General features: G+C 41.2%; 1 protein-coding gene across 4 annotated transcripts in view; it reads left to right on the forward strand.

Moving 5' to 3' along the window:
- The window catches only part of agrn (agrin), a 183263-nt gene that overhangs the window by 105802 nt on the left and 49882 nt on the right, over positions 1–27579 (forward strand). For all 4 annotated transcript variants that reach the window (XM_088399957.1, XM_088399961.1, XM_088399970.1 and 1 more), the window contains 8 exons: positions 1647–1853; positions 9982–10203; positions 16261–16458; positions 16604–16804; positions 22314–22456; positions 22671–22776; positions 25585–25695; positions 26717–26881. In XM_088399957.1, coding sequence (XP_088256083.1) covers positions 1647–1853; positions 9982–10203; positions 16261–16458; positions 16604–16804; positions 22314–22456; positions 22671–22776; positions 25585–25695; positions 26717–26881 — 1353 coding nt within the window. The remainder of the gene's footprint in view (positions 1–1646; positions 1854–9981; positions 10204–16260; positions 16459–16603; positions 16805–22313; positions 22457–22670; positions 22777–25584; positions 25696–26716; positions 26882–27579) is intronic.

Here is a 27579-nt window from a genome sequence, read left to right on the forward strand (position 1 = left end):
ATCAGTTTCCCTGCTGTGTTGTGGAATAGCGGCGAAGGTTTAGGGCAGCAGCGTGGACAGACTGTAATGTGTGTTGAACATCAAATACAAGAACAGACAAAGAATATCCGTCTTCTTTTTTAGAGTTGTCAGTGTCAAAGAATGAGAAACGCTTTGGGACTGCAAACTGAAAAACCGCAACATTCATTCTTTCATTCACTCTGTAGAAGGAAATGGTACAAAAAGTGTAGTTGTTTTTGTGATTTTTTTTTCTGAAATATTAATTTTGTTTCTCTAATTAACATTTTTGTCAGTGTTGACTGAAACACACTTGGTAGCAAAAGTTCCACGTACGTGTGTGTATGTGTGTGCTAGCTTGTGTCTCTCTCACAGCTTTTTCTGTTATGCCAATTTTAAATTAAAGAACAATCCAATTTAAGAAACCAATCCATGAAATCATATCCCTTAGCAAATTACAAGTTGGTAACTAATCTAAATGACCGTTTCGACATGCTGTTGCACATCCTTGTGCCCCCCTCAATCAGATTGAGCAGCAATGTAATTAAGTGTGACATGACATGCTTTTAAAGAAAGCAGGGAAAGGAATTGGATTGCTGTACAAATATGATCCACCGATCAGTAATGAAATAATTTCGAGGCCTTGAGATCACTGCAAGAACAGAGACCTCAAATTGGATTTTCTCACTTTGCCGCTAAATTTGCCACATAGCACAACCAGTTAATCTTTTCTTCATTTTCTAAGAGAATATTTGCTTGGTGAGTTGAAAAGTAAGGAATGTAATAGTTTAGACTCGGCTGTAAAAAAATAATTTTAGAGGACAGTCCTATAAGTCTTTTTGTGGTGGGAGTGTAAAGTTTAATGCTAAGCTTTCCATTGCATCATTAGAGCGTCAATTACGACAACACGACAATCACTCAAACCTTGAGAATGGATGTAAATAGCCCTTCTCAAATTGTGGGGTGGAGTGGGGGTGTTTGGGGAGGGGCACGTGACCAAATGGGAACATTTTTGCCAAAATAGAAAGTAAAGTGTAATTCCACATCCACTAAAATAGATGGGAGTGGCGCTCTCATTGTCAGAGTGTCTATAAAGTTATTCAGCAGATTTAGATTACTTTTTTGTTTTCTTTAATGTAAAGATACAATGTCATGCTTGCAGAGGTGTGCGTATAACAATATAGGTTCTTAAACCGATCACGGCTCAGCTTCAGCTTCTGGTGAGCCATGATTGGTTGTGACCTGAGACTTGAGCAACTGAGAGATAATTTTCACTCCACAGGAAGTGGCAAAATGGCCACACCCTGTGATGAATAAAAACAGGGTGATTTTTCTTAACACGTGCAATATTAATCAGAATGCCGTCTTTAGACTAGTGGGGGTGCTCACACAACTAATTATTGTAAAGAACATTTTTATTTTAACTGACTAGCCATTCTTTTTTCTGTAGTTCAACAAAACAGTCAGTCTCAGAATTGCCAGTGTTTTCATCTTTTGAGTATATTTAGACTCAAAGTTAAAGAAATCAACACCATATTTTTAGGATGTAACGTCATGTTTTGAAAAAAACACTGCTCATGTCAAATAAAAGTTCTGCACACGATCAAATTTGAACCAATCATCCCTGGATTCCCGTTTCCATGTTGCAGACGAATGTACGGAGGAGTGTCGCTTCAACGCCGTGTGTGTGGTCGATCAGCTGAATGCTCACTGCTCTTGTGATCCTATCGAGTGCGACGGGACCTACAAGCCCGTGTGCGGCAAGGACGGCCGCACATACACCAACGAGTGCGCGCGTCGCAAGGCCGAGTGCCTGGCCAAGACTCTCATCCCCGTTAAGCATGCGGGACCTTGTGGTGAGTGGACCAAAGGGATGAGGACAAGGTGTCCTTTTACCCGCTTCCCTCCTTCTTTCCTCTTCTTCTTGTCGTAAAGTTTAGTACCACATGTCTTAAATGGTTCAATGATGCTCTTTGAAAAGGGGAGGGGCAATCAAGCCTGTGCCTTCACTTCACTCATTCATCTTTGAAGCTCATCCCTCCATCTCCAATGACACTCGCATGATCCATTCATCCACATCCGCCTCGATCTTTGTCTCACTGTCTTGTGTGTTGTCTAAAAGAAAAGCTGTTCTTTCTTGTTGCAGTGCGTCAGTCAGTCCGTCTGTCTGTCTGTCTTTGTCCATGTTGGCTGTGTTTCCCTGGCTGTCTGGCCGCAGGTGGAAAGTGGGGTCAGCCAATGGGCGACCTCATCAGATGGATGCTGGGGGGGTGAAGCCTTCCTTCCCCTTTGCTCCGAGCCGACGGAACAGGAGGGGTCTTGTACCGCTGCTCTTCTTCCTGTCTCCCTTTTTTCACTTTTAATGCACAGATATGATCAATGAGGTTGGAGAAGTCTGCCTACTTGTTCCATTATTTTCCCAGAGCTACCCAGCCAAGTTTTTCTTTTTGTTTTGCATGCTGCAGCGCACGCCAGCCCCTAAACTCAAAATTACCCAAATTGGTCTTTTCACCATTTTCCAAAATATTGATTAAAAACCCTTACAGCTGCAGTCTTTTGAATACGAAAGCCATCACGGCCGATTTTACTGCCGCATGTTTTTTTGGGTGGAAGAATGCTCTTTTAAATTCAAACTAGTAGATTCCCTTTTCGTTCCGAGGTGATACAAGTGCAGCACAGAGTTTAATAAAACCGAGTTTACCCATGAATAAAATGAATTTTCAGGCAAGGAAGCACAGTATTTGAGGGTTTTTTCTTAAAAAGGTACGCTGACATCTTTTCTGCCAACGATTCCAACTCCAAGTTGTCACATGACCTTTTTCCTGAGCGAGTCGATGGGACCGAATGCACACTTTAGCAGATTATCTGCTTAACACATCACGATACTTTCTATTTGGCGCTAGAGCAGAGCTAAATGCCAAAGTGGGATGACAATGGCAATGCTGCTGTGTTTTGTTTTCGTGCCTTCCGACAATTCCACCCACATTTTTGTCTTGTTATTCGACTTCCTTCTTAATATCTCCTCCTCCCTAGCGCATCATGCGCCTCATTTCTGTGTTTGCGTGTGTGTTTTAATGCATTTGTATTGAAATTTGCATATTGTTCAAAGGAGAACACCACAAACGTCAAAGCTTGAGTTTGTTTTTTTAATTAAACATCAAAAGAGAAAAAAATATAGGACCCCACAGAGACAGTGAGCTTCTTCAGACTGTTGCATGCAATATACATTTGCACTTTTTTTTTCCGTCTTACTGACAGCAGATTAGGTTAGTCACTGTCTTTAAAAATGCTATAGAGATTAGCAGAATTGGAAATGACCGGAGCTCCTTCAGTGCTCGTGCGATCGATCCATAAGGCAAAAAAGCTGTGGCAACATGACGCGGTGTGAGGTTTCCTCTGTGATGCTTGCATCTTGACGCTTCAACAGCAGTGGCAGAAAATGTCAGCCCGGTGCGCAAACACAATCAGTGCCTCCAGGCTTGGGTTTCATGTGGAAGAAGTTGCGTTTGGCTCTGTTTGCCTTGCATACTTGCTGCATTTGCTCTTGGTGATGAATGCATGTCAGTCAGGGTTGTCGTCAGACACTATTCAATTTACAGTACATGTTAAATGACGATTGATTCAGTACTAAAATACATATACCATCATTTTATCAAGTCGTCATTTAGCTCCATATATTTCAGGAAAATGTCCAAAAGAGTTTCTTGCAATTTCAACAAAAGTAACAACTGATAACAAATATTTAAATTATATTATTATTTAGTCCACTACCTATAAAGGACCACTGAAACCTGAGATGGAATGAGTCAGCAATGAATTGCGCAACAGATGTTACAGTTTGGTTGAAAGGGCAATTTTGATTACACTTAAATACATTTCAGATTTTAGATTTGATTGTTGACGAGAACTATACTGAATTTCCTATTTCACAGTTTTTATTCTTGAAGCCCACATTGTACATCCCTTCCAGTAAATTTTTTAATGAACCCGATCTCCTTTAGTCTTCAAACAACGGCTTGTTGGAAGATTCATTTGAGCTTTTGAAAGACATTTAGTTTCATCTGCTTTGACTGCTTGTGATGATTTGTCGTGTAGAAATGATTACCTTCTATGTTGAGTGTAGTTCAATAATACACCAAGCCAGGCACAATTGATTAAAGCGTCCCAAAACCTCCATCTCAGTTTGTCTCATTAGAAGGGGAGACATATCTATTGTGGTTAATTTATGGATAAGAGATTGTAAATCCTCACAGATGGCTTTGTTTGTCATTTCCCTATGCGGTGCACTGAGATGAATTTTAGCCTGTGGTAGTAAAATGTTGGTTTTTTTTCCCCCCGCAGCTTGGTTTGAGAAAGTAGACAATGATGGATTGTGACAATTGTTCAGCTGTTCTTAGATGGGGAATTATTTGTCGAGATATGTTCTGGGGACCTATTTTTTCTTCGGCCCCTCACTACATCATGTCAGAAAGCCAGAACATTTCTAACAGATTTAGTTTGAAACAGATTGGATTTCCAAGTTTTCTTGCAAAGTTTGAATAGGATTTGGGATACATAAAATTAAAGTAATATGTTTTTAAATGGCAATTATGGGTAGTATTTCATTGTTTGTTTGTTTGTTTTTAACCCAAGAAGCCACTTTGGTGTTTCAAATGCTTTCTATGGTGCGGTTTAATGAGGAAGTACCAGTATATACAAATAATATAGATTGTGTAAATTTATCCATAAGATTTTCAAAACCTCTCGATTGTAAGTCAGGCGTGCTAACCATTATTCCACTGGGCTGTCACTCCAAGTTACATGCTGCAATTCACCTTATGTTTTGCAATAAATCCCCAAATAATTTATAAATGCTCCATAAAGGGTTGCAATATTTGAACTGCGTGAGGTTTATGGATGAGTTCACACCTGTTGGCACGGTTTCCACGTGTATCTCTTCTTCATCACATGCAAAACATCCAGACATGTTCTTTTATTTAATTACAAATAATCATAAACAATATGTTTCAATGTCAGCGTGTCAGTAATATGGAAGAGGATTTGCCTGAATTTGGCAGCAAAGATGCAGTAAGTGGGCCACGTCCCTGGAGCGCGCTGGGCATTAACAATCAAAATGGCTCAGTGAGTCCCCCACGTGTCATTGTACCTGTGCGCAATGTACTCTGCCTAATGTGCTTTTTTTGGCTCTTGTCTGTACCGCCCGCAGCTTGGTAAAAGGATATTTGGATCTGCAGCATGTCACAGTGCGTCAAAGACACGCCTGCACTGCCATTCATTGCTGCTGCTGCTGCCTCCCGTCTTACTCACGCACGGTGGATACATTCACGGTGCAAAAGCATAAAACTACTCCAAAGGGTTATAAAGTAATTAGGTATTGAACTAATTAGAATTTGGGGGGGTAATGTGAACCTTTTTTCTACCTCGGAGGATCTTTTTAAGCACGCTAGCAGATGTGGTCTTCAGTTCTTCTTGGTTCAAATGTATGTAGCTACTCACAAATTCCATATTGAAGGATTATCAAAACATCTGGAGGGTTTCTTCTCCTTTTCAATAGGTGTCTATTATACATGTTTTGTGTTTTTCTATTCCTGGCCTGGCCCAGTCTTTACCCCCCGCAGATGGTTTGATTCAAACATAGAGCACTCGGACGATTGTTTATTTTGCTAAATTCCTTTGAGCGCATATGTCATGACAAGTAAAGTCATATCAAGAAGGTTTGATCATTTTCAGAATTTCAGAATTGCACAAGAATTAGCCAACTCCAAACCTGTCATTTACCTTTCAAAGCAAACTTAAATCATTTCGATATATTTAGAAATACTGCTTACATCCAATCCCGAGTTACATCACAAATGGACGGATACCACAGTCTAACCCTAATTCCATGTATTAGTATTCTATTTCAAGAATCGGATTGATTCTCAATTGTACTAGGAAATGTTATTGTACATGCAAGCTTGCCATTTTAAGCTGACATACTTGGAGCTAATGCTATGCCAGTATGCCACAGCCTCTCGAAGGTGACCTATGGTGAATCATAACTTGTGTTCATTTGTACCCGAGTCACCTCTTGAGGTTTTGACTCCAACTTTGACATGCTGAGTTTTGAGGGCTTACTTCAGCCTAAGTGCAGTTTCTGCTAATCAAGTTAATTTGAGGAAGTGCGGTGGGAAGCAAATTGACAGCAGGCAGACGGCCAGTCCAAGTAACGTGCGCTTCAGGCGATTCTCCACAAGCAGAAAATGTCGAGCTTATTTGGGTCAGCAGGGTGTCAAAAGTGACTTGAGGTTGCTTCATGCCGCTGGGCTGTGATGAAATCAAGCAAAGCTTCACATTTGCAAATTGGGTATAATTTGATTTGATTACTCTCGGAATGCTCTCTCTTGGCTTTGATTGGCAGTGCAATTAATGACATCAATTGCAAATATGTAAGACTTCACATCTGAAAATTAAAATATAGACGTTCTTGGAAGTATAGAATTTTACTTTAGAGGAGAAGCATTGCGTTTTCCTGGTCCTGGTGGTGATTCTAGGCAGAATTTACATGGCTCAATCCAAAGTGCCCCAATGGACAGTCAAAATGTACTCTGTATTACATTTAAAATGCACTATGGTCTTTGCTGAGAGGCCACCTTGCCCCTCATAATTATTCACGAGTAGTAGACAGACACAGCCCACAGGGTATGTCTTCTCCTTTATGTTAATAGAGATTTTTCCTTCCCGGATATCATACACGAACGTCTTAATGCAAAAGGGTGACAAGGGATTTTGATCAAAGGCTGGCAAGTTTAAAAAAAAAAAAAAAAAAGACAAGTTCTGCATCGGCTGCGTCCCGCTGGAACGCCGGCTAGTAATGGGCATGTAAGGTCTTTCCCTCGGCCAGTTGGCCGCCGCAAGTGTCACCTGGAATGCGCCAATCCCACAAACTGCAGAGGTTGGACTTCAATTACCTATGCATGAATTGAGCAGCACTTACCTAAATATTCCCCTAGCAATTTGGCAGCATGTTACAGGAGTTTAATGGGATTGCATTATCCCCACTTGCCTGCTTTGCGTGTGTTAGAACTTGGATTTTAGGGTTGTCGCTTTATAATTATTTAGGACTTAGGCTTGCAGTGGAATTTCCCAAGCGCTGTTCCAAGTTAACAGCTGTGTAGTAAAACTAAAACAAAAGTGTAAAGAGAGAAAAATGGAAAAATATTAAATTTTGTACTCACCCTGAAGTCTACGACGAGCCTACAATGGGAGGATTAGTGCATCTGCCTGGAACGTAGGGATCTTAACTTTGGGATAATGGCATCTATTTTCTTTTCTTTAAATATATGATCCCTGCAGTAAGTTTCACCTCGAGCTAAGTTTTTGAAATGTATAACCATAGCATCTAAATTCTGAGGTTGCACTGTAATCCATTTTGGACCTTAGCCTTTCCGGATTCGCATTGATGCAACATAGAATGTAAAGTCCTTAAGTTGTGCAGCAGAATTCTTTGTGAATGTCCTCATTTTCCATCACCGTCACATTGGGCCGATGCTTCAGCCTGTGGAGCGACAACAACAATGCCTTGGCTGAACTGCCAAAGTATTTGGCTGTGCAGATGTTCCCATTCAGCCGTCACTTTCATGAATAAATAACTTGCCGTTTTGGTTCATTCTGCGACAGAAACACAGATACATGCATGATGTGTTGCATTTAAGGGTTTGGGAAAGGGAAAATAGGAAATATTACCATCCCACAGGACTATGTTGAGAGCACTCTAAAGCCTCTTCTTCCATCTGAGATAAAAATCAAATAAATCTTCAATTTCTTATTGTGTAGCACCAATTTTTACACTTAGGGAGAGTCGTCTTTTTTTTTTTTTGTTCCTGACACGCTCTCCCATTATTAAATCAGGTGGAAACTTTGCTCCTAGGAAATGGTAGTGTGATAAAAACAGTTTGGGATGGAAATACTTTGATCTTTTTTATATGGGAGACAAAGAAACTATCGCAGGCTGCAGTTGCTTGTGACTTTGTCTGGTGAACTTTTGCACAGGCAGAAATTAAGCTTAAGATTGCACGCTTTGAAAAGGATGTTGCGAAAGAGTCATTGCTTTTCTAAAAGCTAGCCTGAGTTCAACTTGTGCTAAACATCTTAGGTGTTTATCTGCACCTCTGGTGTTCTCTCATGATGTAGCAGCAGAAGACTCTTTCATAACCCCAAAACAATTACATGTTCAATCGAAGCAGTACAGAAGAGTAATGTTTAGTGTTATCGTTTAGATTTTTATTACTCACTTACAGGGTATCCCCAATTTGCAAATTCTATACATTTTTACCCCAGTTTAACCCAAAACACCCCAACATCGCAGAATTCCTTTGAGGACAGATTGTTTCGGGTCATTGACGATTATTTCATGTTATTTCCATCAAACAGGGACTTGCATGCTCATTGTGTCTATCAGATATTAATGTAATGTGGCTAGGCTTTACACAATCAAGATTTTGGGGCCGGTCAACAAGGTAAAAAATAGATAATCAACGATCCGATCAAAAGATGGACGGAATCTATTTAAACTACTTGGTTATTTACTGTAAATAAAATAGCTACGATTTGCAATTTTAATATTGAGGGGAGATTTGAACTTTTGGTTATTTTTTAAATTATTTTTGACTTTGGATTATCGACAATGGCAGCACAAAATGTGTGCGCCGTACGTGGTCTCAATTTGCTGATCGGATTGGTGACTTCACTGATTGGCAAATTATAACATTACAACTTCACCGATTTTGCAAAAAAATGCGAAATATCTGCTAATCCAATCCAGCCGATCAGACCTGCATAAAGTTCTAATGTTGTGGCATGCAAGTTGACACAACGCTCAGGGTAGCTCTAATCAATCATAAGACTCCAACCATGTTAAAGGAAGCCCTTAATAGTCGCACTAATGTTGGGCAACGGAAAGCCTTACCTCCACAGCTTCCAACAAAAGCAACAAGTATAAATAGTCTTCAAATGAACACTTCAGTCGCTCTGAAGCTTCACTGGCAATTTTTCATTAAGATTTATTTGTTGCTCTGACCTGGAGACGCACCATATTTGGCAGGGAGGGCCATCCTTCATGGCTGAAAGCTCTGATGAAAGTCGCCTCTCGCATACTTTGGATGCAAAAGTGCACACCACCCTGCCGTCAGACCTCAATCTAATACTTCCATTGCCTCATAAGGTTTTTAAGAATTGATTGAGTCAGGGCAACGGGCTCCGATCAAACGACTGTTCGAATTTTGTCCTCTCCTGATCAACTCAGGTCGTGTCTGCCCCGCCTACGCCCGTCTTTCAAAAACTGCACAGAATCCAGCCTTGGTTTTAATGAAGCCGTGCTGGAGTGTAAGCGGAGACACTGGAGCGGACACTTTCTTGTGATGTTCACATTTCATATCTGCTTCTGCCCAGTAGCTTGCCGTTTTTAAATTATTAAGCAGAGACCTCTTTCTTCTTTCTTTTCCTTATTATTTTTTTCATTATTTCTTTCTCTTCTTTATATGTTTTACTCACTTTGGCTGAATCCCTGGCTCTTGCTGAGATGCAAATGGCAGCCTTTGAAGGGGCACAGTGGGAATGTCAATTAATCCTGATGTTTTTTCTGTAGCGCAACCATTGTTCGTAGGCTTTTTAATCTCTGTTGTGCCACGGGGCAGCATTTTTTTGTCTTGGCTGGTCTCCGTGCCACCAGTATGAGAACTCCTCAAAGATTCAGGATACACCAGAACAGTCACATAGGAAAGGAAATTAGGAAAAGGCATCACAGAAACAGTGTGGTAATGCATAATTGTATTTTTTTTCCCCTGCCTTTTCATTAATTTTTAACAGTTCTCAGTGTAGCTGTACTCCAAATTGTCACCTTTTGCCCATTCTAACCCAAGACTATTCTCCAACCTCTGGTTGAAATCATCACTCCCCATCACTGTTCCATTATAACATTCTGTCCTTTGGGTTGTTGGCCTTCAGATCTCCACACGCCGAGCCCCTGCTTGGATAAGGTGTGCCATCACGGCGCAGTGTGCGTGGTCAAAAACGATGAGCCCGTGTGTGAATGCCCGGAAGCCTGCCCTCAAACGTCAGACCCGGTGTGCGGTTCTGACGGCAGCAGTTACGGCAGCCCCTGTGAGATGCGAGCGATGGGCTGTGCTCTACAGAAAACCATCCACATCCAGCATAAAGGACCTTGTGGTGAGTATGTGCATGTTAAACTAACAACAATATGCTGGGATCATTTTGTACAAAGATGGACGAGAGTTGGTCGATTGATGTACTGTACTATTTTTGGCAGAACTTGTGTTACTTTGTCTAAAATGTACATAACAATTCAGTGCAATAAAATTAGCTAACACATTATCGGTACAGTATTTAGACATTTTATAATGACAAAGGGCTATTTGTAGTCCAGTGGTTCTCACAGCTGACTTTCCTTGAAGCTGATGGGAATCAATTCACACTCAATGCCCCAAAATTGCTTAGTGACAGAACGTATACATTGCCACTTACACTACATAAATAGACAAGAAGAATAAGAGCCTCAGTTTGAAACAACAGAATGGAGAGAGATCCCCATGAATATATAATTGCCACTGCGTGCTTACTGACACAGAGGCGTAAATGATTTCCTATTCCTCTGCAGTCAGATCATGTTACTGTTTCACAGGTTACGGAATCAATGTGCATACAAAAAACACTGTTCTCTAACACAGGGCAAACTCTTGATTTTCGGCTTTTCTGTCGACTTAATTCTTTGTCAGACCTTTAAGTGTCGTGTTGCACTTTATTCCCAATCAAAGAGAAGACAGAGAATACTTGTGTGTAATTGGCTACATGAGTCACTTGGTATTATCCGGCTGTGTCGGCGCATCAGCTAATCATTAGGACACAGGGGACAATGGAGTTTCAAGTTGAACAAATATCTACAGATCCACTTTGCAGACACATGGTCCCAGGAAGAGATTTACAGCTTGTTACAGCCACTCAGTGAATACTCTGGATGCCATCTTGGCAGCCAAATTATCCCAGCGGCTCCATTGGCGATTGAGTAGTTTCTTTTTTGTCTTCTCACTTCACACACGCACACATGCATGCAGCTAAAGTATGACAGTAATGGTGCGCCACGCCGCCTTCCCCAGGCCTCCCTCACTCAATATCCCGTTCACAGCATTTTACGAGGATGGATTTTTGCTCTGCATATTTATAAAAGGATATGGCTGCAGCGGGCCATCCGGAGTGATCAATACAGGCGAATTATTCTCACTTTCCAAGTGTGGTATCGCATTCATCTAAAATTTGAAAACTGTGTGATTGCGAGAACGCTTGGTTTGGGCTAACACGGATTACTCCCTTTATGCCTGCCGATGAAGAGGATAACTCATATTCCATTTATGGCTCTCTATAAATTTAAACTGTTTCTGGTATCATGGCAACAAGAAATGAAACTACCTCTCATTGATGGGTTGACACAAATGGTGCTAGCCGCACCACAGGTAAGCGGCATGCAGCTGTACTCAAATGAACAAATTGGACAAAGCAACAGTCTAGAGAGAAATCCAACCCAGTGGGTGGTTGTTGTTTTTTTGTTTTTGTTTTTTTTTGGGCAGTATAGCCGTAACAAATGCCGAGCCAATGGTTTGCCTGGAATTGGTCATGATCATGTGAGTTATTTTTGGGATGTTTGCATGCCTTCATTCAGCCCAATCACAAATGATTCCCTGTAATTCCAGCTAATTATTACAGGCTATTTCCTCTCCTAACAGTGTTTATGAGTCAGAAAGGGAGAAGCGGAATAAAATATAAAGTGGTACATCAGTTTACAAGCAGCCCTGTTGCAGAAGAGTTCAATTTCTGAACATAATTGTGTAAAATTACATTTGTTCACACTATTTTAAGTTCATGAATTGTTTTCGCAAAAACATGCTTGGTAGGCCGATTGAGCACTCCAAATTGCCCCTAAGTGTGAGGGCGGATGATTGTTCCTCTCTTTGTGCCCTGCGATTGGCTGGCAACCAGTTCAGGGTGTACCCCGCCCACGACCCCCGTGGAGACAAGCGGTATAGAAAATGGATGGATGCATGGAATTGTTTTGGCAGAGCCACGGAAGGCTCAATCGTGCTTTTTTTTTTGCAACACATACTGTACACATACCGTAAAAAACACCAGCTAATCCATTGATACCAAATAGCCTTAGAGTATTTCATTTCGCAATTTGGCCCATGTGATGGCGTGACGGCTAGCTTGATTTACCGTTTTGCCATCTTGATTTACCTCATCAGAGTTTTGTCAATAATTTAATTTAAAAAGGGAGATGATAAACATGGTAATGTGTTTATGTATGTGATCTTGTTGCACAGTCTATCATCTGCCATCTGTACTATAGCAATGAAAAATTAATAATTAATTTATAGTGCTTTTCTCGGCACCCAATTATGCTTTACATAGCTGCACATACACAAAGATTGAAAAAAAACTTAAGCTTTGGCGGATGCAGCTGGAGTGGAAGGAAAAGATCCTAGTGATGAGCAGCCCAGTGACAGCTAATTAGCAGGTTTAAGAAGGAAGCGAGGAGAAATCTACCCATGTTATACCTTTGGCCATGATATTATTGCTTGCAAGTGATAGTGTCAAGTCAAGTTTATCTATACTGCCCCCAATCACAGGGACTTCTCATGCCCACAGTTCACAAATATTAACGACATCCCCTGATCTTACACCCCCTACCCCCAGAGGGCAAGGAAAAACAAGAAAAAAAACAGTGCATACTGAGGTTTTGTGATCTCATTTTTCACTTTACCTTTCTTGCATTTTAATGTTCCCTCTCACCCAGCTTTGTTTACATTTTCTATGGATACCATTTAACGAAATATATTCCATATCCCGCAACGCAATAGAGTTCCCAAAGCATAATTACTTTGCACAGTGATTTCCTTGCAAATACAGTTATTTCTTCAGAATTAACTTTGTAATATTGGATTGTATTTGTTTTGGGTTGTTGCTTTTTTACCACACAGTGATTAAAACGAGGTTCTGTCCCTGGAACTTGTTGATTGCATTTCTGTTCCTTTCAATGAAAAGCATTACCTTGATTTGCAAAGGTTAAATTTGTGGACCAATTTAACACTCTACAAAGGATTTGATCCTGTTGAAAGAATTAGAAGCAAAAATAAAAAACTGCCATTTTAGTGATGATTGAATAATTTTCAGTTTGTATATACAGGAGATAAGAAAAATATGCAAGCAGATTTACACCAAACAAAAAAAAAATGTGGGACCTGTGTGAAACAATAACCAACTTAATTTTTGTTGAAATCCCCAAAAGGATACAATACAGATCATTTTTGGTCCAGTTACATTTGGTCCAAATATATAGCAAAGTGAATCATTAAATACTTTGTTGTGTTCCATTTTTAATACATGAAATGATAAATTATAACAGCTATCATACGAAGCATTCATTTGACATGCAGCATTTATTCATTCAAGTAGTTGATGCTGCTGGCGATTTTAGAATATTGGCCATTGTTTTAGGTGATAGTTAGTGTATGTCATTCATCAACTACTAATCCAGAGTAGCGATCCCCATCCACCTTCCCAATAAGGTTTTATGTGGTCTCCTGTGTGCTTATGTGTGCGCACGTTAGACTCCAATATGATTGTATTTCCATCCCCGAGGGCTGTTAAAAAAAAATTGTTTATCTGTATGACTCAGGTGCAACCCTATAGCAATATGAGTGACAGTCGTTATTATTCTTAAGATCTCAACTCCCCAGTCCCACCTGCCCGCTTAAATCCAGTCCCCTCTGGCATTTTTAGTGTTGTGTGACCTCGCCACCTTGTCTTAGTGGGCTGGGACAGACGTGCTTGGTTAATAGACGCCTCAGCTGGATGTAACATTCACCACAGGAACAGGGTCGTTGGTATGGCTTTAGCCAAACAGATAGAGCTGAGATGCCGGAAGGATGTGACAACAGCAAAAAAAAATAACAACCTGCACCACACCAGATTTTTTTCTCTCCCACTGTTTTTTGAAATGGTAGACGCAGGAGAAGGTGATATATAAGTCGCACAAAAAGGGGGAAACAGGTTGACGGAAAAATAATGAAGAGGAGCAAACCATAAAGATTTATACGTATATTTTGTTGGGGCGGAAGAAACCGCTAATTGGCATGGGTGAGGCAAGGCGTTGATGGCTTTGTCTTCGTAGTTGTTCCTGCTTTTGCACTTCCACACAATTCAGTCCTCTGGTGTGAACCACAATTAACCTTTTTTTTTCTTCAGTGAGTAAGAAAAAATAATCCAAACTCCAATATTTAGCTTGAACAGTCTGTCAAGTAATGATGGACTAAAGATTTTTTGAAAGCAATGTATGAACCTTTTGAACTTTGTGAAGTGGTGTGGCTGATGTACTAAGGAAGAATACAAACTGTTTTTGTGATAGGCGTTGCTCAGTTTCTTTGAGTGAATAGAACCATTCCTCTTGGCCCTGACTGAGTAATAATCTTATCTTTTGTCTGTCACATCGTAACATACATAGAAAGAAACAAATGGTTTAACCTGAAGTCTTTTCTTCAAGTATTAATATAATCTATAGTCTAAAAGCATATTTGCCTTACTTTCTCTAATGGGGTTCAATCTGTGCTGCATTCAAGGCCACCAAAACAGAAGAAAGGAATCAATCTGAGTGAGATAAGTAACATCAGAAGTTTCCCGTCGAGGCCCATGCAGGGACTTTCAAGGGCACCCTTATGAACTCTAGAGTGTAATAAAGGAAATGAGCATTGTGAGAACACCTGTGTTAAATGCAGCATGAAAATTACAGATGCTATCGTGGGTTCTTTTTGTGTCATTAAACCCAGCATCTTTGTTGTATTAGGAAGCCAATTTAAATCGTCACACAGCAGTTAAATGTTCGAATCCAAACCCAAGTTGCTCGTATTTCTGCTCGCGGACATAGACATAGACGCACAAATATGAAAATGTTCGTTGATGATGTGCCTTGAATGCACTTTACTTTACGGCCCCTGGGGCTGGAAGAGCCAAGCCCATAAAGATAGCCAAAATTGCTCAGACAAGAAATACAACTACATACATACATAACCACCAGCAATAAATTATTATTTTCAAATATACAGGCAAAAAAATGGGTCAGATCTGTAATAATTGTTTGTATTCACTTACTTGTCTGTAGGGGTTGATTTTTTTTTTTTTTTATGTTTAAAGTAAAAGGGTGTTTCAACTGTTGCTTTTGTATTTTTGCTTACCTTTTACTTTTATGTGCTCTGGACAAATCCTCCTAAATTATCGTAAACAGCAACCTCAAATAGTTATAATTACAATAAAATCTTCACTAACTGCTCTTCCTGTCAAACAAGCCTGCCCTTCAATCTGATGTGTCTGTGATGCATTTTGTATTGAGGATCAGCCCTCGTGGAGAAGCAGCTAAGGGTCACAGCGCCTGCCTGATAAAAAGGCAAGTCCATTATCGGGATACTCACCTGATAACGGACAACGTTCACCACTATCATTTCCTGATTTATGGCTACACTGACCTGAGAGCAACCCTAACGATAGCCAGCCTTAATTTAAATACTACCATTTTTGAACATAATACAGTTAACCTCTGATCAACGCAGGGTTTATATCACCCTTTAATCATTGCGATGCTGTTGCTATGACAAAACATTGACAGCTCTATCATTCGTGAAATTGAACATAGAACACACGTACGCCTTGCTCATCATGTTCAGACCTTTTCAGCTGCCCAGAGCGAGTGACGATAGTTGCCAGCTATCCATCCATCTATCCATCATGATATTTGATTAGCTGTGTCAGGCTATCATCAAAAGCCGCCTGTGGCGCCAATCTATTCAATCTGATTCATGAAATGTGTCTTGTTGCTGAAAAATTCAAAATTTACCTCTTCAGTTTGAGCTTAATATAGAGCCGAGCTGGTTGCAAATGTCTGCACTTATTCTCAGCGCGCTCTTGGGAATTTCAAGGATTTGTTTTCTTTTTTTTTTTGTTCCCCAGCCTTGTCCTCAGATCTGAATCTCAATAGAGATATCTGTGATTTTCATTCTGACTTGTTTTATTCTACAACTTGCCTCAGGTAGATTCTGCTTCTGTGTTACTATCAATGTGCAAAATCTGCATTTCTCTGTTCCGAGTTCTTTGCTTATTTACTGAATCAAGGACATGCCCTTAAAAATGATCAGCCACAGGCTAAATTTGACCTTATTTTCCTTGTAGACGAGGCCTGTGCCAACTGCTCTTTCGGGGCAATCTGCGAGGCCCAAAGTGGACAGTGCGTTTGTGCAACCGAGTGCGTGGAGTCCCACCAGCCTGTATGCGGGAGCGATGGCACCACCTACACCAGTGAGTGCGAGCTGCACGTGCGGGCCTGCAAAAAACAGATGGAACTCTACGTGGTCAGCCAAGGGGAGTGCAGTAAGTAGTGCGTTCTTGTACTCGCTGTCCTAAGCCCAGAGCTGATTATATATACATAGATTCTCAGGTTTATTATCAAAAATGATTACAAAGGTTTTGTGCGTACCCTGGAAAACTCTGAGTGCGTGTGTGAACTTTTTTTCAGAAACTTGTGGCAACACTATGTGTGCCTGGGGCGCCCGCTGTGTCCAAAGTAAGTGCGAGTGCCCGGCGTGCTCGGTTGAAGCGTTCTCCCCGGTGTGCGGAAGTGATGGCACCACCTACGAAAACGAGTGTGAACTCCGCCTGTCCTCGTGCGTGCAGAAGAAGAGAATCGAGGTGGCCAAGGCAGGCAGCTGCGATGAAGGTAGGAAATGGACTTTAAAATAGTGTAATTATGTTAAGCAACCGGCCGTTGAAGTTGTGTAATCATCTTAATCAGCTGACCTGACGTACAGTCAACAGTCATCTGTGCCGTTTTTTTGCTAATGGCCTCACTTGCCACCCGCCGCATGCTGATGAACTGGAATGGAGAGAATGAGCTGGAACTGTGTCCATAAATAAAGCTCATCATGGGGAATGGCAATTAATTTAGGTTGATTAAAGGCAGGGCAGTTGGACATTTGGAAATAATTTTCTTTGCTTCTTTTATTGTGTGGATTCAGGCATCATGCTGCTTTGCATAAAAAAATGTTGAAACGTTATTCAATAGGAGGCCACCACCTGCCTTCCTTACCTCAGTCTGCTTTGTATTCAGGCATCTTTCCACCTTCCTTCCACTACATAAACCTGCTCTTCTACTTTCCTGCCTTACCTACTTTCCACCTCAGACCTGATTTTAAAAATGGATGCAGTGCCTCTTTGGCCGACCCTTTATGCAAAAACAGAGTAAAGCAATCAAAGGAGCATGGGAGTGGAGGCCATAGTGGATGTGGTGAGGAGAGGCAGACTGCGATGGTACGGACATGTAGTGAGGAAGGACGAGAACGACTGGGTGAAGAAAGTTATGTCGTATAACGTAGAGGGAACAAGACCCAGTGGCCGACCTAAAAAGACCTGGCAGACGACCGTGTCAGCCGACATGAAGGCACTCGGCATCAACCACGAGATGGCCATGGACCGTTCCCGGTGGAAGAAAGCCATATCAAGAACCCAGTCCAACCCAGCGGCGCCTGGAAAATGGACTTTAAACCGATGATGATGATGATGATGATGGGAACTTTAGCTGATCTTTAAGACCCATTTTCCAACTTTTGTTGTATGTGGTGTATAAAAATGCCGTATTATAAACAAATACATAACAGTTTATTGCTAGCTTAGAAATATTAAAACTGAACCTAATATTTTCAGTAGCTTTATCTGTTAACAGGCGTTCTTTGATTAGCTGCACAATTTCACTAGTCTTTTGGTAGATAACCGTCATTTTAGAAGCATGACCCAGTTACTCGTTACAGAGTTCGTAGGCCTATAGCTCACTCAGTCAGTTGTTATCGTGCAGTGTTGTATTTTCAATGAATTTGATGTAATTCAGTGAACAAATCATATCGGGATCAGCGCTGGAAGAGCCAGGCGGCGATATTACATTCTGGAGCTTGACTCAGCGGGGGGCGGGGTTGCTGTCCTCTGGCTGTCATGCAGATGGTGGCGCACCGTTTCCCTCGTGGCTTGTGGGTGATCACAGGAACTAGACAACGTGCGAAGGGGAGCAGATTACTCCTGCCAGCAGGTGGGCTGGGTGGTAGAGAAGAGGGGCCAGGTGGAGGATGGTGCAAATAGACATGAGATGAATCCTTTTCCATTCCTACAACTTGCCACGGGTGTTTCTTTTCTTCGCTTTTTCTCAGACACCCTCAGTTCCCTCATTGCCATTGTCTACCACATTGGCCGGGGGCCTGCGAGGCGACTCGCGATGCCAAAGCCTCTTGTGGTAGATTTAACATCATTTCATTGACAGAGAGAGTGACCTTTTTTGTATGTAGAGCGTGAAGAAATGCGCAAGTGTGTTCCCCCCCACGTCACACTTTGGCATTCATCTCCCGTTTCATCCACATTGTCTGCGAGTGGCCCCGCATCGAGCAGACAAACCTTCGCCTCCCCTGAGGGCCCCAACACTTGGTCGTGCTGCTTGATGGTTTAGTTTTTCCATTTCCTTCTATGCCTAGTTCATACTGTCCCTGAGCGTCCGCCACTTTCCATCACCAGCTCATTTTCATTCAGAGGCCTACACAATAGAATCTTGTCTCTTTTTTGTGTCTGCTCACCGTCGCTGCTTGCCTTGTCGCCCACGCTAGTCTCTCTCCATTTTGCACTCATTTCTATATAAAAAAAAAACAATCTAGACCCTTGGGAAGAAAAATGGTACAGACGGCGCTTGAATTGGCTGTGATCGATAAGCTTCTACAGGGAGAAGCACAAAGCCTGATTTTCTTGTTTGGTCTTTCAAACCCATCTAGTATATGACGTGCGGTATGATTGTTATTCATCAGAATCACATTTTGGTCGGTCACTCAGGTCAGTTAAGTAAGATGGGTGAACACTATGGAAATTAAATTTGTTTTGAGTCTGATTCTTGTCCAACCAATTTTGAATCTAAGTCATTTACAACCCTTGGAAGTCATCATCGGTTATGCAGTTCACAGTGGAAAATAGGGGAAAATAGCATTTGATTGACACCAATTACTGGCACAGATAACAAACACACAGTTAAGAGAAAAAAAAAGAATACTTAATACTTCTAAAATGAATGAGTGAGTGAGTGAGTGAGTGAGTGAGTGAGTGAGTGAGTGAGTGAGTGAGTGAGTGAGTGAGTGAGTGAGTGAGTGAGTGAGTGAATGAATGAATGAATGAATGAATGAATGAATAAGACAAGCTGAACACCTTAGCACTATGACATGGGATTTCATGTGTTAAGACATTTAGTTTTTGGTGCAAGTAGAATTTCTCTAACCTTGCCAAGAGGTCATAATTCTTGCTGTTCACCAAGAATTATTACGGCCCGTGAGTGGATTTATTCCAAAACAGACCAGGGCGATGAACATGGAAACGATCGTAAATAAAACCAAACCAAACCCAACAATACTCGCATGGGTGTTTGAGTCAGAATGAAGCCGCTCCCCAAGAGGACAGTCGGGTCCCTTGCATTCTTACTTACGGAAGTATAAACACCACATACTTGGTACAGGTCTAAGTGCCGTCATAGTTGAAAACATCTTTAAATAATTTCACTACTGGATCCGTCTCACTGTCCATTTCCTTTGCAATCGATCACAAAATAAAAGCCCAGAGCTGTATTCGCTCACCCTGCTGCTGACAAAAGCACAACTCCTCATCTAAGACAAATGTACCCACTTTTTATACTACAAATCTAGAATAAGTCCAGGAAGATGTTCTATAAAAAAAAAGGGGAAAAAAACTCTTTAGTCTTGCTTGACAGAACCAAATGCGGTAAGCATAAATCGGCCCTTGTTTTCGCTCAGCTTTAATTTAGCAGTAATGAAAAATGACTGTCCCCCTTGTCCACCACCTTACAGTGGAATTTATCACCTGTTTAATTTCACACTCGGATTGGCCTGGCTTTAGCGTCTTTTTACCACTTGGGAAAAGTAGCTTGTGAGAGCAGTACGTTACCCTTAGTGCGGGGTAAAAGGTTATTGTCATGTAAAATGCCAACAGAAGACATTAAATAAACAATGTTCTTAATGTCACATTACAAAGTAACAATACTAAGATATCACATATTATTTATTAGTTGACAATATTCCGACCCATGTGAAAGATTGGGATTGATACCCAGATGGGAGTTTTGCACATTTTTAGAATTTCTGAGCACAGTACATGGCCAAATGTATACATACATACGTATATCCTACCTTTAATATTCCTCTCTAGTAGTGCTTCGGTTCACTGGTAAATCTGCATTGAATTTATTTGAGCTCCAACAAGCAATTAGAGGCATCCACATTGCAGTGCTAAATAAAGTACATGGTTCAAGTTTATCTTGGCTTTGACACATGACGATGTTTTTTGGCCCTCAGCAGGCACGAATGGCCTAACTAATGCGGTCGAGCTGAGATTTCCGCACTCACATTGGCCCCTATTATTTCCTTGTCTATCACACGGACACTCTTTGGAGACATTTTGGACAAAAACATCCTCCTCCATTATTGACGTTGTCAAATGCTCAAATAGATTTTTTTCTCTCCCCTCTGTCTATTTTGTATGCTATTTATTTGCTCTCCCTCTCCTCACCGTTGAATCTTAATAGAGGTCCGTTTGCTAAATAGACGGAGGGGTTTCGACTGGATGGGCAATGCAGAAAGCTGATGTAGTCATCTTGGCCGAGCACGCATTAATTGAAAGGTTCTCCAGCTGCATGGCGGGCACATTAGAGAGCAAAAGCTAATTAGGACTCCCCCGTTTGCCTTTCACTTTTCTATATTCCATTCCTGTGTCTTATCGCTTCTATTTATTTGTCTCGGCTTGAGCAGAATACCAATTGGCTTGGTCTGCATTTCTCTTTTATTGTGCAGTGCTGAGCTTGCGCACCGGCGCCGGGGCAAGTAGCCAACCCTGGAATGCCTCTGCTGCTATTTCCATTCTCTTCCTGCTCTTTGGACTCATTATAGAATGTATCTGGAAGAATGTTGTTTGGCTGGAGAATGTCACAAATTACAAGGTCGAACTGAAATGATGGTTTGCTATACGCAAGTAAGCGTACGTTAAGGTTGCCCAAGCTTAACCTGACATGATTTTGGAATGCATCTCTCGAGAGTTCTGTGGATTTTCAGTATTCCATGGGTTCTTCATTGACCATGGCCCACCCCTTCTGGTTTCCTGACAATCACGTTGGTATCATTTGTGCAGTCTTACTAACAGTATGTATTCTGCGATTTACCAAAGGACTTCTCTATGAGGTCATCAAAATAAACTTCCCGGTACAATTGCATACCTCAATTATTCTATTTGCTGTATTGAATTTTTGGTTGGATGTTCCCCGTTTCTTTTTTTAAACAACAAATTTGCTTCAAATAAACTTTCTCTTTCTCCCTTGGGTGCATCTCTTGCATACTCTCTCCTTTCGCTCCATCTTGTCCAAGATGGCTGCTTTCATTCGCTGGCTTTGTACGCTTTCACATATTCTCCCTTGGGAGTTTTACTCGAGGTTTGTTGTTTCTCCGAAACGAGTCCCCAAACAATCCCACGACTTCTCTTTCTTCCCTCTTCGTTGCTGTTTTTAAGACTTGGATTTATCGCTGTGTGCTAAAGTTTATACAGCAGCTGCAACAGCAGTTTTGCGATCCCACCGGTCGCGGTCATGGTCTGAATTATGGGGCGTTGTTCAACATATGGCCAACCTGAGCACCTCATTGACTTATAGAAGTGAACCAATAAAATTTCTTCCAAGGTCACTGTCAGGGATCTACTGGGACAACTTTCTTCAGGGACTTGGGAGAATTTATTTGAAATTAAGACCTCAAATACCTCAGTATTGTACTTGGTTAAATTCGTATATCTGAAAGCTGGCAGGCATAAAGCACGCCTCCCCACTATTGTTTTTTTTTCCAGCACAGTTGGAGGTCAGGCTTGTTTCTGTGGACTCTCTGACTCTCTGAAATCAGAGGCAGGGGGCTTGATTAGTTTCAAATTAATTCCCCCGCTAAAGAAAAAGTATTAATCCGCTCCAGGGTTTGAATTTAGGCTGTGAGAAAACTTGTAATGACTGTAACACCTAAGTGTTAAAAGTTAGACAAGTTGTTGAGTATTGAACCTTACCTTCATTATTTGTTCTTCGCCCCATGATAACTCATAAAAACCTTTTTGGTAACTCAACTGTGTGTTCCCTTGCAAATTAGCTCTATGTCTAAATCGCTTTGCAGATTGTGGCTCAGGAGGGTCCGGCTCTGGTGCAGAGAGCTGCGAACAGGACCGCTGTCGCATGTTTGGAGGCTCGTATGACGAAGATGCCGAAGAAGACAGATGTGTGTGTGATTTCATATGCCACACTGTGCCTCACATCGAGGTAATGATTGTTTCTATTTGTTTAGCTTTATGTTAATATATTATTCATTTGCTTGGTAATGTAAACTCAAATTATTTATATTTACTAAATAAAACCTAATTAATGTCATTTGATTTAGTTTTTGTAACATCCTACCACAATGAACACAGATATATATTAAAAAAAAAAATGTGATTCATTATAAACCATGTATGTGTCTGTGTTCCACGTGCAGGTTTGTGGCTCAGATGGGAAAACTTACAGCAATGAGTGTGAGCTGAAGAAGGCCAGATGTGAGAAACAAGAGCAGTTGACAGTTCAGCACCTGGGATTGTGTACAGGTTTGTTCATCCTCTCAGTGCCTATCCAACATTCATAGCCATTGACATCCCACATCTCTTGCTCTCTCATGTCATCCATTGATGGGGCAGAATTAGGTCATGTGTATGTTGTATTTGGGATGTCGTCTAACTGGAGGCTTGCCAAGTATTGGCAACCAAATTTACAATAATTCACAGGAATTGCATACATATTACTCAAATACTGAAAATGCAACATAAATTGGTACAACAGATAAATAATCAGAATTTTAATGCCCATTAATCACCCTGCTAAACAACAAAAGATGGCATTATGTGTTTCTAAATGTATTTTTGTTGCTGAATTTAAAAGTGTCTTTTTAGTTTTTGAGATCAATGGTTTGGTATTTGAGACATCCTCTCGTAGTGTACAACTGAATTCATGTGTTTGACGAGTCAGATTGGCCACTAAACCGCATACGCCGCAGTCGTCTTTCTCCCAAAGTTAAATTGAGTGCACCGTTTAGCGTGTGACTGGAAGCAGAGAAAAAGCCACTTAAGGGATTTCTTGTGATCATTTCAGCCTGTTTGATTCCCCATGGGAATAAAAGAGAGTAAGATGGGGAGAGAGGGAAAATTGCCGGTGTTTTCACACCCATCTCAGGAGATTGTTCTGCTTCCTAAGTTGGCTTCTTTGGGCTCCGACTGTCACGCTTCTCTTCTATCCATGGATAATCAATCTCTTTTCCAAAGAACCCTCTACGGGCACTTGAGCAGCCGGTTCAACTCTCCCATTGGCCAATGGTATGAAGCTCAGATGTGGGGGAATTTCACTGGCCTTCGCATTAGCGAGGTTGAGAGAAACTTCGTTTGACCTCAACTCCTAAAGAAGCATCAAAACATGCTTGGCAGAGCATTGAAAGCCGAGCTGGTTTTTAGGTGTGTTCCAAAGAACCATTTTATGCACAGAATGAGCTGCATTTGCCTCTTATTTCAACTCAAATGTTTTATGTTTTATAAATGGTCCCTTTTTACATATAAAATAAAAATGTAAAGCAAATTACCTGGGAGGCATCTGCAGTGCATCTTTGCATGTTATTATTTTTACACTTCAGTATTACCACAGGTTAGCTTATTTTTACACTTGAATTGCAGTTAAAAAAAATGCTCCCCAAATTAGTCGTGTTCCATTTCAACTGTTTCTACTCAAGGGGTTATGTCTCAGTGATAATGACAAGCTAGCGAAAGCAATGCACCAGGCCAAGACAAGGCTACAGTAACAGCGCATCACGGGGCAAACTCAATTGGCCCAGACAATGGCAAGTGAAGAATGAAATGCCTTGAAGGGCAGTAAGAACATATGAACTTAAAAGTTCTACTCGACCTAATAGGCTCAGTAGCGATAGCTGAAATGAGCTGCGTAAAGTGGCAAGTGAAATGAACCGTGACCACTGCCCGTCCCTGGAGCTGGAGAGGACTAGAAAAGGAGCCAGCCCAGTCATCACCATTAGATCGAGGCTCATATTCACACCAGTAACCAGTGTGATTTATGACCCCTGTATCTTCATCCCCGCTGACGGCAAATGAGCAGCGAAGAAAAAGTGATCTCTGTTTTCTGTCTAAGCCATTTCATTTTTGCTCCAAAAAATTTGCCATGAATATTTTGATTGATATTTTTCCCTTTGGCTGAGAACAAATGGGTTGGGTGCCGAAGACTTAGGTAAACTGCATACAAGGAAAACTCTCTTCTACTCTCTGATGTGCTTCTCAAATGGCAATTCATCTTCTAATAGAAATATCAATCATACAAACTGAAGGAAAAAAAAGATTTATTATCAGATTGTTGTAATAAAATGTTTACCTTCTACCTTCCAGCATAAGATAGAATGCATCCATCAACATTACTTTGATTCTTTTTGCCGGTCGTGTCTGTACAGGCACCTGTTGCTAGGCACAGTTGAACAACTATATCTCATACAGACATCAAAAAAAAAAAATTCCTAAATTTTGTGTTGATATGATGAAAATAATCCAGCAAGGAGCAGTCTTCTAAGTACTGAGGCAGAACTCCCCCTCAGGCTAAAATTGCCATTCATTCCCACAAGGCTTAAATGTCAAACGAGGTGCTGACAGCACTGTGCAGGATCAGGAGACACATGACGGAAAATTACATTACCTGCTATATTGAGAAGAAGAATGTTTTACAATTGAATCACCACTCTGTATTGAATAGAAAACACAGTAGAAAAATGAAAGATTCTGGTGGGGGCACTTTCCATTTCCCTCTCACGTTTACGCTTTAATATCGTCTGCTGGTTGGTCAGAAGAAGGCTACCGCATCGTGAGACAAAGAAGTGCTTCACTAACTGAGCATAGAAGGTGGCTGTCTGGCAAACTGGCATATTATGCAGCACGTCTGTCTTTTGGAGGATGTGGGGATGGCTGAAGGGCAGTATTTCCAATCCTGTTACATCTGACGGGAACAAATGAAGAGAACATGCCTCCATGTAGGCAGAAAATGTCAGCTGCACCGTTGTTTGTTTTCACTGACGGTAATAGCATCATTTTCCCCTTGATTCAAAGCCATTGTTGAGGAAATCGCAAATACAATTTTTTTTTATTTAAAAACCTACGAGTAGCACCCCCCACCACAGACACACACACACACACACACACACACACTTTATATCTGCCACTTGAGCCGATCTCAAAGAAGTTACTATCGTGATTGTGTCACGGTGCCGTTGCTTCCCCACAAGTGGTGGCGCAAATTAATTTTCTTCTTCAGCTCGCAGTGACATCCCTCATCCTCTTTTTTCCTTTTGTTCCCTACCTCATCTGTGATTTCAGCCACATCGCTGCCGGAGCCCACCGAGTCCAAGCACTGCTCTCTGTCTGTGTACGGCTGCTGTGCTGACAACTCCACAGCCGCCTTGGGAGTCGGGCTGGCTGGCTGTCCGAGTGAGTCCTCCTCTATGCCATCCTATGACCCTTTGGCTTTTGTTGTGTTCACATCGTAAAACTAATATCATGTCATCAGATCAAATGATGTCAGAATTAAACTAAAGACTCTTGACCTATTCCTTGCTCTAGGGGGTTGATTCCATTAGCTATGGAAGCTCCCATTCATGTGCTGTTCATCCAGAATGTTTGTCACTTTAGCTAACATTTGTTAACCTTTTGTTACTTCTGGACTTAGAAAGGTCTGCAGTCAACTGAGTTTGAGTCACAGGAAGGTTCAAGTCACACGAAAATCCTCAAACAAAAAAAATCTTAACATGCAGGACTATCTGTACTTGTGTTCTTCAATCCATGTCCTTGTTGTTTACAAGAAAGAAAAAAGAAAGAAAGATAGCTACTTCTAATTTGGTTGTGTTAACACCTTCCTATCGAGACCATGAGAGTGCAACTCTGCATTTAAAAACATACCGCGTAGAAATGTGGGAAGTAAATGGTGAGGACACATTACATTTATGCCACCAACATCAGCTCTCGTTTGGACCAATGTCGAGAAGTTATGAACAGCCAGTACAATAAAACAACTATTCTTGGAGCACTTCTGCATTCAGTGAAAGTACTTCTAGTCTGCATGTGAACACATAGAGACATCATGGCAAATGTGGTAAAATTCAAAACAGAGCTGACGCTAAACATACAGTTGTTGGCACGCTGGAGTTGCAATCTGCTTGTCTTTGAAAAGCAAAAACTCTTGATGTCATTTTTCCCATTAAATTAGTAAAATAGGACACTGGGTTTTTTGACTTGAGTGTCGAGTGTGGCTAAAAAACACAATTTGAAATAGGGATAAAGACGGCTTTAGTTGAGATTTAGCTCACTCGCTCCGCCATCTATTTGTGGAACACTGAGCTTTGCTAAATCCACAAACTCTCCTTTTTAAAGTTACATTGTGGGAGAAGCAGAAATAAACAATACTGTTGAGAAATTAATTTTGCCCTTGTTGTTGTTGTTATGTTGACCTCAGGCACCTGCCAATGTAATGGTTATGGCTCCTACAAGGGTACTTGTGACCCAGTCACTGGTCAGTGCTCTTGCAAGCCAGGTGTCGGGGGACAGAAGTGTGACCGCTGCGAGCCGGGCTTCTGGAACTTCCGCGGTATTGTGACGGAGAACATGAGCGGCTGCACACGTAAGCATTTAAGTTATTGTTTTGCATCTGCCATTTTGAATGGCCAAGTAAAACGCACATTATGGAAAAATTTTGTTTTAATCATTTGTACGAATTATTTGGTCTGTCGAATCTCCCATTAAAGGCCACCCATCAAATGAGAAATTCCAAAAGTATGTCTTTTGTTACATGCCTATTTTGAAACTATGTAGCTGATTTTACTGATGAATATAGGGACGATTTATCTAATATACACATCACTGTCACACCAAATTTTTCCGCCTGTGACATGCGAGGTAGGCTGACCTGACTTAATCCCAATCTCCTCACTCCTCGCTGGTTGGCATGGTAACTAAAATACCTTTACCATGACCTTGCTCTAGATGCGAGTAGTGAACGCCACAGCGAATGAGCTCCCTCATTTGCCAGCGACAGGATTGCTTCCTCAAAATATTCAAATTTCAGCGAGGCAAAATACGATCTTAAAAGTGTTCATTATTCATTCATTATTTGATCCCTCAGTTCTTTTGACAATGGCAAAATAGTGTCCATCTTTTTGGTAACTTCATGATAAATGTAGTTTAGTTTCATTTTCACATTGCCATTAATCACAATCAGGCTCCTTCCACTTTTTCATACCAAAGTGAATCAAATAAAGCAGCATTTGTATTCAAGTAGTCTGCTGCTGTCCCTCGTCAAGCAGTTTCCTGCGGCTGAGG

Source organism: Syngnathus floridae, chromosome 2 (genome assembly GCF_059516105.1).
Source record: "Syngnathus floridae isolate MCC-2025c chromosome 2, RoL_Sflo_1.0, whole genome shotgun sequence".
Lineage (NCBI taxonomy): Eukaryota > Metazoa > Chordata > Actinopteri > Syngnathiformes > Syngnathidae > Syngnathus > Syngnathus floridae.